General features: G+C 47.7%; 1 protein-coding gene across 9 annotated transcripts in view; it reads left to right on the top strand.

The window, feature by feature from the left end:
* LOC125748761 (rho guanine nucleotide exchange factor 2-like) overlaps window positions 1-15,233 on the top strand; it is a 52,661-nt gene that overhangs the window by 17,513 nt on the left and 19,915 nt on the right. For all 9 annotated transcript variants that reach the window (XM_049025302.1, XM_049025297.1, XM_049025301.1 and 6 more), the window contains one exon: window positions 12,788-12,950. In XM_049025302.1, the coding sequence (XP_048881259.1) occupies window positions 12,788-12,950 (163 nt within the window). The remainder of the gene's footprint in view (window positions 1-12,787; window positions 12,951-15,233) is intronic.

Raw genomic sequence — 15,233 nt, 5'->3', positions numbered from 1 at the left:
GCAAACAGAACTTTCATGTTACATTTATATTTACCGTGGAAATCCCCCTGGTTACATCACGGAATTTTTTATTTTATGAGCGGAAAGTTAGGCGGCTGCGCGCTTAGGTTGCCTGCAACGGTGTGCATAAGGTGTAGGATGTGGACACGGAAGGTGCATTCATAGAGAAATGACTAGGCGGTCGGCAGGGCTCACCGCCATGCGGATGGGGCGCCTTTCGATCGCTTGGTGGACCGCAGATGTGTAGGTTACCGTGTCCCGTATGGCGACGTACGGATGGGTGGTGGGGGAGACGCGTACAGAAGCAGAGCACGTTGTTCGGGATTCTCACAGCAGTGGGGGGTGGGGGGGTACATATGCACTTTTGGATACTTTTAATAAGGCAGCTACTAAATCTGAAATTACAGATGATACAGTTATAACACTGAATCATATTTGGGGTAGTGTTGTATGGACCCGGAACTTTTCTTTCGACGTGACCCTCACACGTGCGGGAAAGCATGTCTATAAATATTAACAGAACTTCTGGTAAAATATCCCCGATTATCTCGACCGCCTTTGTCTTCCTCCACGCTTAATTTCTCAGATTCGTGTGACCTAATCTGTTCCGTAAACGCTTCAATGTATTTTTAATATATTCAAATGAAATGGAACTATACTTGGCGTCCGTTATCGACGTTACAAGCGAAACACATCTGTTACATGGCTAAGCCGCTGATTTCATTAGGCCTAGTGCCTGTGGCATTCTTCTTTCCTGGTGTTTTTTTTAACGTTAATCGTTTTGTGTGGCCCACAGGAGACATACGGCTGAGGAATTTACCCTGTTAATATTGTCTGTCCTGCGCCGCCAATGCAAACCTCTGTAGTGATTACAGATGTAAATTAATGATATTCGAATCTCTTACGGGACTTTATGAAGCAGGTTCTCGTTATAAAAATTAGCCCACGTTATTCCTGTGATAATTTTGAAGTTGGTACTTTCTGTGTGAAAGTCAGTGATTGAGGCCTTCTTAGCAGTAATGTTAAAGGACAGGTTCTTTTTTCCCGTTTTTTTTTTTACTTGCGCTCCCTTCTTCAGTGTCAACAGCATGTACGTTTCTTTTAATAATATTAATCCTGATTACCATACTCGCCTGTGTCATAATCTATACCCCTTACTGTATAATTCCCACGCATAAGATTTAGTTTTGTAAATTTCATTATTGTGTGTTAGTTTCCTCTCCTCCACTGTTTATTTCAGAACTTGTAAAAGAATGTTATCTGATTTTGATCTGTGGTGTTCCCATCGTAAACAAGTGTGAACATAAAACCGTGTGCTTCCTGAATAAATGTACAAGTCCCCCGTGTGTAATTTTGATATTGGCATTTGTGTGTGTGTGTGTGTGTGTGTGTGTGCATGCGCTCGCTTTCGTCTGCTTGTGTGCAGTGGTTGCCATGGAGATGCAACACTGCATATCTGTGGTTTCTGTTGAGCAACTGAAGCTTTCGAGGTGACGTTCTGTTCTGTAGGACCTCTGAAAGATGTATGGGTCTCGGGGTGCACAGACTCGCCATCTTCACTGTAAGGGGGAAGGAGACCGGGGGGTGGGGGGGGGGGGGGGGGGTTCACCTCCCTCACATCCTTTTGCATTCGCATAGACACAGAGTGATGCTCGACTAATTGAGTGAAGAAATTGAGCCGGTTTTGGAGAGATTCCTGCAGTCCTGTGCGGATCTTGAAGGAGAGATGGAGGACCTGGCTTCGTGCGCGCCTGCTTTCTGTGCCTCGCCGTGTGGGAGTAGATGCGTGGGCGTGCGACCAGCTCGCTTGTCAGTGTGAGAGAGGGCTGGAGCATAGGAAGTGAGTGGGGGGGGGTAGTCAGCCCACAGTGACTCAGTTTTGGCTCGAGAGTTCACTGTGCCAACACATGGGATTTCTTTAAGATTCCTCCATGACAATGGAGCAGGTTAGACCTTTCTGACACACACACACACACATGCGGTGCCTCGGATGGTGGCACAGATGGGCTCAGTAAGTCACTCGCGCCATATCAAAGAGAGCGGGAAGATGCCACCAGATGTGGCTGGTGGAAACCATTATAGCTGGTGGGCTTTAGCAGACGTGTACGCTGGAATTCGCACAGCGGCTTAGCTGTGCCGGGAGAAAGGCTCACGTTGGCACCGAAACGAAGCAGGAGGAGAGACCCCTATCAGCTTAAAGGAGAGGGCGGCGCAGGCGCAAACACTGATGAGGACCGGGAAACCCTCCTGGAAGAAGAAAAAGGGATACATTCCATGCCTCGTTCTGTTTGCTGTAGTATTCTAAAGAGAGACAGGCTTGTGGGGGTGTATAAGAGAGACCATGAATGTATGTGGGGGCCCACGCTGTTCATATGTGCAGAACACCTCCCCCAACACCTAAGCACGGTCGGCTCTCTTCAGGCAGTACACCAAAATTCCCCGCAGCTTTATTTTAAACAAGGGGTCCTTTACCCTCTTAAGCACTATGTGAAACCCCCCTTTAAACCCATAGTTTAAGACTGCTCTTAGAGCCCCCCCTCCCACACACACACACACCTTCTCATACTGGACTAAAATAAAGGTTCTGTTCCTCGGTTGAATAATTAGATTAAGCTAATCGGAGGACCTAAGTTACCCTCCCTAAGGGTATTTAGCACAGTATTGTCCCTAGAAACACCGGGCATTCAACAGAGTGGGGATTGTCTCCTGGACAGGGGAGGGAGGGGGCAGGAGCCCCGGAGGGACAGAGTTAACAGCGTTCTCATTGTCGGTCTGACCTACCCTCGTCTAGAGTGACCTCTTTTGCCCGGAGTTAATAATTACAGCACCTTCCAATAACCATAAGTTTGGCCGTTGGTTTTATCCGATGCTGCTCCTTAGCGGGCAGTTTCTCTACCTTGGGTGCTTGAGACTTGGAGGTGAATTTTAGTGCCATGTACCATACGTGGCTGGATCTAACCTGAACCCAGGTGCCGGCATTACTGCACGGCAGGTAATATGCCAAGATGCCTCATCATTGAAATCCAGGAATAAATCGGGGGTCTCACCGACTCTACTGGGTTTTCCTTCCCGATGGGTCAAACTGCGCTCTAGTGGGTTTTTCCAAAACCTGTAATCGAGAGCATTTCAGGGTGTCACGGAAACCTAATTTAAAAATCTGAGTGGCATTTTATTTATAGTCTGTCACCCAGCTGGCATATAGTGTGGGGGCCGGTCTACTGCCTTTCAAAACAAGAGGACAGCAAAGTTCACCTTGAAAAGATCTTCAGGCGGGCTAGTTGAAATACCCGATGCGTGGGAAGCGAAATTTTGTGTTTCTGAATGACTCAGAGAGCTTTAGGTAGTCATTGAGTCATTGCACGTCTACATTTGTGTAGATTTTTGTCTGCGTTATATACTTGGTTCTCTCTCAGGTCCTATGGGAGCTGATGTTGGTATGATTCCTTTGAGCATACGCTCTGGGTTAGCTCTTCCTCGGCTTCTGTCAACTGACATGTTCTTACGTTAATGACGTGATTTCAGGTGGTCCCATTGTGCCCCCCCCCCAGGGGAACAAAGGCAATATCTGCTATATGTATCCAGGTGGCACTTTGATCTCAGTTCTGGAAACGACAGCCTTGTTTTGTTTAATCAGTGGTTGCCGGTCTGGATGGTCCATTGCGGCGCCCATAGACGGTAATGATGATTTCATCCAAGAACACTTTGTTCCAAACTCCTTTGCTGACAGCTGATCTAATTGGGGTTAAAATGAATTATTTGTATTCTATATTACCGTGGATCAAAAACGTGTTTAATATCGGCTATGTAGAATTCCTTTCGCTTTTTCTTTTCTTATTTTGTTTCCCTAACTACAGAAATGTTTTGTCCTTCCAGACTGAGGCTGTATGAGCGATTGCATTCAGCTGGATGTGTGCTGGATTGATTCAGTGCTGAGTGGGATGTGCTACTTCTGTCTCCTCTCAGTTCCTCACGATAATACTTAACTATTGCGAAGTTGAGAGGCAACATTCATGATGTAATGGTGTGCCTTCTACTGACCTGTACTGTTTTCCTGTAACTCCATCGCCTAATTAAGTGGGAGTGCGTACTTTATGTGCTCTGACATCATCTCCGTTCAATAACTTGCACACACATAGACACAAAGATAAGGTGAATTCAGCCTGTGTTCCTGCTGCCTGTAGATCTGTAGTTGTTAAATGAGGTAGATTCTGTGATAAGGAAGTATTAAGCTCTTTGGATTTTGATAAGGTTTGTGTTTCATTGCCTGATGTGGTAACCAGGCTGAACCAGGCAATGAAGGGCCCTCACATATAACCCCCACACACCACATCACCACAAACTATTCATCACATTTGTAATTTCTGAGCTTATTTATTGGCTGTTTTGTGCGTATCGTTTGCATGTTGCATGTTTTGCCTTGTGTGTTTGTGGTGTTACACCACTGTGGGACTTGCTAACTCAGTCTTGCTGTGTTGTTGTGTACAATAACAATGGATGACTGAACTTGAATCTGAATGGGGGAGAATTTTAAGCAAGCAAAATGGCTGGTAATAGTTTTCTGATTGTATCTGACTTCTCAGTTGACACACCTGTCTCCCTCCCTTTCTCTGCGCCTGTTTCCGTCTCTGGTTCCACAATGGCTCTTTTCAGGCCTGCAACCCGATCACTTGGAAATGACAATGGCCGAGGTACAGAGAGATGGCGGGGCAGGATAATGTCGGTTTGAGGCACCGGTGCCATTACCAATTTCACCCGAATTGGGTGACATAGACCCACAGAAAACCAGTCAGATCCAAATAAAAAGGAACCAAGGGCTGAGATGAAGAAATGCACACCCAGACCAGAAAGGCAAGCTGGCGTGGTCACATGACATGGGCGTCCCAATCGGAGTTGACTGTGTGCCCAGACTTCCTGGCATCCTGCAGCAAACTGGCATATGCCACCGGCAGATCACACCCTGCCGTAGGTGAGCACACCTGTAAAAACACGGTTTTATGATCCCTTTTTGTACTTTTGACCTTTTAGGGGGGGGGGTCATTTGGGGGGGGGGGCTGGGAACTGTTTACAGTTCAGAGAATGAATTGATAACGTCTAACAGCTGAGTAGACAAATCGGCGAGGCGGCCAGGGGGAGGGGGGTAGTGCTACAAGCTGGAACAGTGAGGACATGACAGGAACTGAGCGGCGGATTAAGGAAAAGCTCCACGCACTTCATACCGCTTCTTGGAAACTGTTCAGTTCGGTTTGCATTTCATGCAAAAACTGCATTGCTGGTAATAGGGGCAGCTTAACTACATCCACACTGTAAGCAGGATGCCTGTTTGCATGATTGGCTCTAGATGTTACGCTAAGTTTAGATGCCCTGTATAATAAGGACACTGTCAGAGCATGAGCCGTTACAGCCTCCTGGCCGAACCTGTAGAGTGCCGTAGTCTACAGCTGTGTCTTGAAAAGTACCTGAAATATGGCAGTGGAGTCTATAGTCATGCATTGGTTATATAACTGGGGACGGTTGTATTCCACATACATCTTTTACTTTTCATTGTGACTGTAGGCATTGTATTATTAAAATTTTGTCAATCTGTTGTCGAGGTATGTGGTTAACTTTCCATGACGGATGAGCATGAGGACCGTGAGGGGGGGGGCACCTTGGAAGGGGTATCAGTCCATAAAAATCAGACACACAAATTCACTTAAATCTGATGTTTATCTGTGGGAGGACTCAAACCCACAATCGTGATCGTAACCCACGATATACCTTTGGTGATTTTTATTCAAATGGCCAAAATTAAATTTCGTATTAAATGGATTTTTCTTTTTGTAATCCTTGCAGAAATTAGTCTTCCATTTTTTAAATATTTTTATTTATTTAGCTGATGTATTTTTTTCTGACATGATGTATGTTTTAGTGTTTTTTTTTTATTATTTATTTTGAGAAACCAGGGTCAGACAGTCGCTAGAGTAAATGGGGGTTAGGGTCTCGCTCAGGGGTCAAATGGTGAAATCACTCTACGCGCACTGGGATTTGAACCAGTGACCTTCTGATCACCAGCACAGCTTGCCTGCTGAGCCACTTGTATGCTTATGGTGCGTTTGATTATTTCTCTCCGAGTCGGAACTCGGATGAAAACGTCACGAAAAACGTCACTTCCCGTCGGAAACACGCCTCTTTTATGACGTTGATGTCGGACATAATTTTCTTGTCCGAGTCGTCCCTGTGACGTAATTTCAACATGGCGGCTTACACACTCAGCAGTAATTCTATTTTATAAATCTTTAAAAAATGTTTATTTTGTTAAATGTATTAAATGTAATTGTATGTGTTCAATTTAGAGAATACCATATCGTGACCGTAAGCGGTATCCTAGCCGCAATATCAGATTTTTATCAGACTTGTTAGTGTCTTTGGTTTGTTTGCCTTTTGATAAAAGAATATCGCTATGAATGTACAGAAATATTTGATAAAGCTTTTAATGAGGTTTGACTAGTTTGTGTTTGTTTGTTTGTCTCTCGGAAAAAATACTCTCACTCCAAAACTGCTAAAATGTAAAGCAACAACACACAACAGCGTGTTCATGGAGGCAGCCATGTTTGTTCCGAGACACGGTAACTCGAACGGGAGATTGTCGGACGTGAAGTCACTCAACTCGGAATTTCTGAGTTCCGAGAGAAAAATGAACGCACCATTATGTGCCTGGTTGACAAAGGAGTGACCCAGACGTCTGGTGTTTGGCCTTACGGCGGGGAGGAGGTGACATTGGCCCTCGCGGTAGCATTTGCGCCTTCCTGACACGAACTGACGGCTGTCTGTGATCGGACTGCCCGAACAAAGGCACGCTTCCATGATTAGTGCACATGCTCTGGCCCTTTTGTATCCGAGGCCTCCGACATACAGAGGTCAACGCGAACCAGATGATGCGAGCGGCCATCTGGACAGCCGGCTCCCATAGGAACCGTAACCGAGTGCGTTGCCACAGTCACTTAAACCGGCCCGATTCTTCGAGGAGCCCCACGCAAATAGCCTGTCAACAATGGCCTCGGGCGGAGGGCTTCTCCCGGTATTTTACATAGGCTCGTTTTAAAGCGGAATGTGCCCGTTAAAATTGGGGTGAACAGCACCCTTTCACATCGATCTCAGCTGACGGAAATCAAAGCCACACCGAACAATGAGCTCCGACTTGCATCTCTCTCACCTTTTTGTGCCACTGTTTCTCTTTACAGTCATTACTGAAAAAAAGTGGGGGGGGGGGGGGGCAGCACCTGCACTTTTACATGAATTTGTGTGTCAGCATGACTTTCTTCCTCCTCTTCCTCCCCCGAATGACACTTCTCAGTTTATCTTTGTTTCAGAAAGACGTGAAGGTCCTTACATGTGCTATACCATGAGAGGATTCCAGTAGCTTCTTCCATGGTGGGTAGTGCAGAGCTCACTGACCCTCCTTCGTGCACATTAGGGGTCTCAGCCTGTTACTGTCACTCAACCAGAGCTACCCCAAGGTTACGTTTATGTTTTATTTAGCAGATGCTTTTATCTGAGGCAACGTATGTTTTTTTTTTTGTTTGAGAAAGAGGGTTCAGATAATTCCCCGTGAACAGCTGTGGGTTAAGGGCCTCATTCCGGGGCTCAGTGGTGAAATCACTCTGCCGACCCTGGGACTTGAACCAATGACCTTCCGATAAGAGGCACGGCATCTTGGCCCTCTGAGCCACGCGCTACCCCTGTGCACGGAGAGAAGCAGGGTCAGGCGTCACAAACGTCTTTTAGGCGAGAATATCCGAGAAATCTGCACTGTGAGAAAATGAAAACGTCTTAAAATGTAAATGTCTGACGTTTGCGTTGGGCACTTCCCCATGTCTGGAAAATGGGAAGGAGACGTGACCTCGGTGCGAGGGCGTACCGTGACGGCGGTCATGTGGTCGTCCGGTCCGGGGTGTCCTCACATCGCTGGTTTTGCAGAGCATTGTGGGTCATTAGGTTTGTCCACAGCTGCCTTCCACAAACATTGGGAGAAATTAGCCGTGTCCCGCTAACAGAGCGGCTTTGTCCGTACGGCTCTGCGGGCCAAGCTCATGCTGTCGGACCAGGGGGCTCTGTCAGCTGCCCGTGGCGTGTGTGTGTGTGTGTGTGTGTGTGTGTGTGTGTGTGTGTGTGTGTCCTGCATCTGAGTGGGCATCTATCCAGGGCACCCTGTGTTTCTTGCGATATGTTCCACCCTAACCGTGACCATGCACTGGGCCAGCAGTTCTAAATAATAGGTGGATAAGACCTGAAATCAACCTCTATTTAATGATAAATAATTTATGGAATAAATTAAACCTCAAATTACATAACATGACAGGAATGAATGCATTGATCTCAGCCTTGGCATTTACATTTTTAGCAGACGCCTTTGTCAAAAATGATGCACAAGTCAGGCGAATGGAACGTTGGAACATATGTGCTGTCAAGGAGTTAACTAGGTATAAGTGCAGCTAGGCTGAGCTTCCGGTGAATTCTCAGTTACAAGAGTAAGCCAGTCCTGGGGCAGGAGCTACACAACAACTTCTGACAAAGCAAGAACCCAATAAGACTATTCAAGGACCAGAATTGCAACCTTAGAACATTTGGGGAACGTAACAAGTCTTCAGGCTAGTTGAGTAGAGCGCTGATGGTGAGCCCCACGTTAGCGTTCTGATAGGGCTGTAGCCGTCTACAGCTCATAGACGTGCTGGTCGGGTCGGCGCTGGGTCTCTGAGTCCTTTGCTCCATTTCAGACATTTCACTTAGTTAAGCACTAATGCAGATGAGAGACAGCGGTTCAGTTTCGGCCCAGTGGGCTAAGAGGAAGCCCACGGTTGTGCCTCCGTTTCTCCTCACTAGGCTTGTGTTGGACACACCCTGTCTACACTTCAGGGAGGTGACCTGTTCTGACCCATTTGTACCCCTCTGTCTGTGTCCCACACAGTACATAAACAGAAAGAACAATCACACTGCGAGGAAGTGTAACGCTGCAAAGCGTGTGTGTAATATTTTTAAATCCTGGACATAGAAATAAAGAGATTTAGTGGACATGTTCCTGGAATTCGTGTTTGCAGTACTTTATTGTGTATTTTCTGTTTTGCAACACTATTTCCTTGCTAGTGTTTCATGTGTTGTAACGATCAACACCCCTCCCTCCTTTAATTCCTTTAGTAACCATAAACCCCACCCTCCCATACTAAAAGGGGAAGTCAACTCAGTTTACTTCCTGTGCAGGATGTTAATTTTGCGACCAACGGAGAGATTGTCTATAGAAAAATAAGCTCACAGATGAAGTTGAATTAACCCATGCTTATACAGAGTTAAAAAAGGATATATTAGTTATGGATTTGGGATTTTGATGGGAAACAAGTTTTCAGAATGTAGGTCAAGTAGGTTTTTATTGTCATTTCAGCCATACACACAATATACAGTGAAATGAGAACTTTTCCACCAGGACCACAGTGCAACACAGAGCAGAACAAACGCACACAGTCAGCAAAGTAAAAGTTTTTTTTTGATGCTTTGGATATAATGCCTATTTTGTGTGCTGATGTAATAATCACATGGTTTACCGAATGTGTCTGCTAGGCAGATTTGAAAATATATTACATATTATTCTGCTCATTTACGTTTAGTTCTTAATTAGCACAGAAGCAGGGCACCCACTTCCGGCCTCCAGGCGAGGAAGGGAACACACCCCGTCAAGCCAAGGTTTGTTTGTTCTGTCCATTTCGTCTCCTGAAAACAGTAGCTCTTGTCAAACTCTGAGGAGGAACTGAAACTTCCTGAGAGCTGCGGCTCAAGGCAGCAAGCCGGCCTCCATTTCGGAGCCCGCAGAGGAATGCGAGGCTGGGGGGGCCAGCCCCTCCTGAGCCGCTGGATCCACGCTCGGCTCCTCCGCCGTCCCCCGTCTGTGTAAACCGCCAACCCGACTGCACAGGCCTGCGGCAACGTGGCAGCTGTGCTGACTAACCGGTGATGAAGTGGGCAGTTTAGATGGCGCGATAGTCAGCTTGTTGTTGGTGGACCTTTTTCTCAGAAACCAAAACTGGCCTGGTGTCATCTTTGTGACATTAGATACCAGTGATGTCGGCCAGTTCAAGTAACACAAAGGATGCTGGCAGATTTTGTTTCACCTCTGTTTGTTGGAAAATGTAAATGCATGCATTTTCTTTAGGGAAATGAGAATGGAACAAAAAATGAAAAAGTGCTCTGCGCTGTGGGTCCACACCCACCCCCCCAGCCCCCACCCCCCCGGTCTATGGGTGTGTACAGCATGCTTGTTCTCTGGCCCTGTGTGCGTTTTTTCTCTAGGTTCCGCGGTTTCCCCCCGCAGGTGTTATGGGAGTTGGTCTCTTAATCGTGTGTGTGTGTGTGTGTGTGTGTGTGTGTCTGTGTTTTGCAATTATTACATGGTGGGGACCAGATTTTGCCACAATGTGATTAAAAACCTTAAACTTTGTACTTTGTCTCAAACATTTCTTTCAGTCCCCACAAGGATAATCTCAATTTGATAAAAATCTGTGACTAACAATGCCAAAATTTTGGATTTCGTTTGGTTACTTAAGGTTAGGACTGGGTACAGGTTAGGGTTCTCAGTTGGAGTTAGGGTTATGCCCATAGAAATGAATGGAGAGCCCCCCTAAACATGAATGCGTTCGTCCGTCTGTCCTGTATGCTCTGTCTCCCCTAGGTCTCCGTACCTGTGCTGAGTAAGTGATTTTGTGTGATGGACGGATAATCGTAATTTAATTTAAAAACCACAGAATGTAACTCCTATTCATCCATTCTGCATCTGCTTGCCCAGTACAGGGTACCGGGAAGCCTATTCCAGGCAGCACAGGACAGGATGCCAGAGATTAAACGGATTTTAAAAATAACAGAATATGTGGGTTTTTGCGTTAGAGCGACACGTTTATTGTGGCTTGCGTGGAAATCAGCTCTGTCGGTGTTCCTGGGCGTGAGGTTGTGCTGCGGGGACCTGGCTGCCCGCAAACACTGGAAGGGAAGTGTGGGTTAATAGCCGGAATGACATCAGAGCGGCTCTGCGCCCCAGAACAGAGCCGGGTTCGGCCCGCGGCCAAGGGAAGCTGCGGAGCAGAACTGCATCAGACCCGTGTCACGTGACTGGTGTTAGCTAGAGGCCAGCATGCTGGGAAACGGAGTCCGGAGGTCCGTAGCTGTCAGGATCAGCAGGCCAGGCTGTCTGCTTCCCATCGGGCGAAATGGCAGCGTTAAGTGCACTGGCGTCTGTTTGCTCAGACCCTGCGTGCTGGGAGCGCCGGTTTAGGTTCGACCAGCAGCGGTGCAGATAGGTAGTGTTGCTAGGCTACGCCACGTCTGTTTTAGTAAACAATGAAAACTTTACTGCCAGCCCCTATATCAGAATATGTTGGATATCTTAACCAGATATCTTAACAATAGGAAACTGGGCTTCTTTATTTAAAAAGGGGTCCGCTTCACTGACTGAAGAATCTGCTAAAGCAGTTAATGTTATTAAGGGGACGATGGCAGCATTTTCATAGCCCATAATTGAAATGCCAAACGCTTTGAAATCCCACTCAATGATTTACCCTTTTCCAGATGAAAAAGAAAAGATGTCGAATTTTGGGATGAAAGTAAAGGAAAGCAAACCTGCATCCGTGAGGCTCCGTCTTTGATTGGTGCACTTTGGTTCCGTGTCTCCTGTTTGTGTGGCCAACCCTGGGTTCTGTGTCAAGTCAGAAAATATCGTGAGGTGTTGGCGGTCAGCGACGAGAGCCCTGGGGGGAGCAGCACAGACGGAACTTCAGTTTACGGGGGGGGGGGGGGCTTTGTGCTGAAATATGCTGGGGACATTTGGGGGGTAAAAGCTGCTTCCAGCGTGGGATTCTGGGAAGCGTCGCTGTGCTGTTCGGCTTGTCCCGAGCGTCGCGGATGGTGTGGGACGCCCACCTTCTGCTTGGCCTTAAAACCACTGTGTCCTGTTGGTCTTTTGCCATTTCACCATTTTAGAAGCAGCCCGGGAATTAAATGCAAAACACTGCGATTTTGGACCAAAAAGTGATTAAAGGACGGAAATTTGCTCTTTTCGCCAAAACACGGACGGCACTGGCATGCAGGCAGAAAATGAGGAACAGATTCACTGGAATTAGGCGTCCAAACATGAATGCAGTGAAGCAAATGGCAGTAAACCGTTAATATGAATCAGATGGCAGCATGTTTGAAGTGTTTTAATTTGAAGTCTCAGCACAGCAGGGCTGCCCCTCTGCCAGGTCACAGGCTGCACTGCGGATGTCCAGTGTGTTAAGTGCTCTCAGCTGAACACCTGCAGTGGCCAGCAGGTCTTAGTCTGCATGACATTTAAGCCAGTATTAGCCACGTGTTCAGATAGCGTTACGTATGTGTTTAGTCAGTATTCCTTGTGTGTTCGGTCACGTTTCCTGTGTGCATACTCAACATCACCTGTGTGTTCATACAGTACTGTGTGTGTGTGTTCAGATTAGGGATAAGCTTTATGTATTTCATCACCACCGAACACAGTAGCACCAGCAATGAGATTCTGTGCGATTTCAGCGTGATGGATGCTGTTATCATGAGAACAGCGAGTGCCGGTATAATTCTGCCGTTTCCTGCCACAGTGGCCCCGTTCGTCACACTGGACACGAGCGCCAGCGAGGGAAATAAGGCATTAAATGTAAATGCGAAACTGAGTCACTGCCTCTCTGTCCTGCGACATCCAGCGTTCTCCGGAACGTTCCGTGGCATGCTTTTAACTCGCCGGCTCTCCCTGTCTTCTCGTCTTTAGAACAAAGAGAAGGAGAGGATGAAGGAGCGAGAGAAGGAGGCGAGGGAGAGGGAGGCCAGGTACAGTAACGGGCATCTCTTCACCTCCCTCACCGTGTCGGGGACGACGCTGTGCTCCGCCTGCAACAAGAGCATCACTGCCAAGGAGGCTCTCAGCTGCCCCAGTGAGTTATCCCGCACACCATGGCTCGAGGGGGCCCTCTGCAGGCTGGGAACGGCACGCAGGGTCTGCTCGAACAGCAACATGATGCAGCTGGCATTGAAGCCTGGAGTGTTTGGCCAAAATGAGTCTGGAATTTGCCAACTGACAGACAGGCAGACTAACTGGGGGGTTAGTGGATTTCAGGGCAGTAAAAATCCCCCCGAGAAGGTGACAGTGTGGACATAAGGTGAAGGACAAACACATGGGTCAGATGTTGAGCAATAACAAAGTGCAACAGCGCATTGCAGTAAGGCTGTGACTGGGTTTCAGGTCAGGTTTAATGCGGTACAATTTGGGGCTGTGTTACGCAAGTAAAAAACCATGAAATATCACGCCTCTACCATCCAAGTAGACGTTGGTTATTAGGGTTCTCATAGGTTCTTCAGCACAAAGTGTAAAGCAGTAGGTTTCTGACGCGCATCTCGGCACAGACACACAGCAACATATCTGCATTCTGGCTAAACCAGTGAACCCAGTAAAGCAGCTTCGCCCTGCAAGGAAGGAACAGCTGGATCCTGGATCTTTGAGGGTGGGGGTTCTGGGGAATATATCAAAAGAAGAAGAAAGAGTCCACATGACTCAAAACAGGGGAGTTTCGGGTGGGGGGGGGCGTTCCATGCAGCCAGGCCTTTCCCTCCACTCCTCCCCCCTCCGGAACATCAGTCAGCTGCTGACTCGCACCCCCACCTACTCCCCACTTGGTGCGGAGACAATGGTGTCAGTGTGTGGGGAGAGCAGATCAGACGGCTTGCCTCCACCCCCGCTGGGCTGGGGAACAGCTGGGGGCAGGGGGGGCAGACTGTAGGTTGAGGGAGGCAAACAAACACAGGCACAAGTAAGGGTGGTGCGGGAGGGGGCGAATAATAACATGTGGATTGTGGTAATGGTGAGAGGGCAGAGAAGGTGGTAAGAGGCTCCGAAAACGCTGGGGGAGAGCCTTAGACGCAGGAGCGATTCTAGGATTTTTTAAAGGTGAGGCCATAATTCATAGTGAGGGGCCAACCTTACCCTTAGCCAATGGAATGCTTTGAATCGTTGAGTGACAGGGGAGAGGGAACTCCAGGAGCCAATCAGTTTTCAGCTGGGTCCAGTCACCCTGTGGTCCCACTCCCATAGATACCCCCAACTTACACTATAAACGCACCGTGTTTAAGTGTCCAGTGTATCCAGTGCAGAGGCCCCAGTTAGATTAGGCCCCCAGTTGAATGTGGGGTCATAGAGCAGGGGCCTTTGTTCACGTGAGGCTGTCTGCCGCTTGCCTGCTCTCGGGGTCTCTCCTCGGGGTCTCTCCAGCCTTGAAGCTCACCTGTATCACTGGATCAGCATTGTAAGCAACACCTTTCCCAAACACCCAGCGTTTCAGTGGAAGGCAGTTTGAGCATTTACAGGTGAGCTTCAAGGCTGGAGAGACTCCGAGGAGAGACCCCGAGAGCAGGCAAGCGGCAGACAGCCTCACGTGAACAAACTCTATGAGAGTGAGACATCGGAGTGGCCTATGGTGGTGTGGGAAAGGCAAGGACGCGTAGGACAGTGGCAGGAGTTCTCACGCTTTGACACTGGAGTTCTTATCTCAATGTGCCTTTAATGATAACAAGTGAACTATCATCAATAATGAGGCAAAATGGTTTTCACAGGCCATGTGACGGTCTCTCCTACTGGAGACAGTTGCCAAACACTGGATCAGCATTTTTGTTTCACCTTGGCTGGGCGATTGTGGTAGTTTTTAAGGTAGGTGGCATAAGAGGGTACCTATTCATGCAATGGTGCCAACTTTATCATCAACCAATGATATGGTTTGAATCAGTGAGTGACAGGGGAGTGGGCACTCTAGGAGCCAATCAGTCTTCAGCTGTGGTCAGGGCCCCTGTGGTCCCGCCCCTGTATACTTCTCTGTACTTTGACATTGATGGTTTTCATCTAAAAGTTCAAAGGTGAGACAGACGGCATAGGGGCAGGTGGGGGGTAGTCATTCAGGATGGTGGGGGGTAATTATTCATACCCTTTGGGGAGGGGAGTATCCGAGTGGCAGGGAATTTAACCGTTAAAGTCACAGTTCCAGCCCGGGGTGGGGGGTTATTGATTTTGGGATCAAGGATATAATTAAATTTGCGAGAGTGTGTGTGTGTGGTTTATGGTGTGTGGAGCCTCGGTGGGGGTGAATATATTATCATTGGTGATGGCAATAAATGAGAGACGCCGGGTGGAATGTGCACTGTACTGTGACGGAATGGTTGAGCGTTTGTCC

Source organism: Brienomyrus brachyistius, chromosome 9, assembly GCF_023856365.1.
Source record: "Brienomyrus brachyistius isolate T26 chromosome 9, BBRACH_0.4, whole genome shotgun sequence".
Classification (NCBI taxonomy): Eukaryota; Metazoa; Chordata; class Actinopteri; order Osteoglossiformes; family Mormyridae; genus Brienomyrus; species Brienomyrus brachyistius.
Note: the sequence above shows the minus strand (reverse complement) of the source record. Positions and strands in the feature narration are given on the sequence as shown.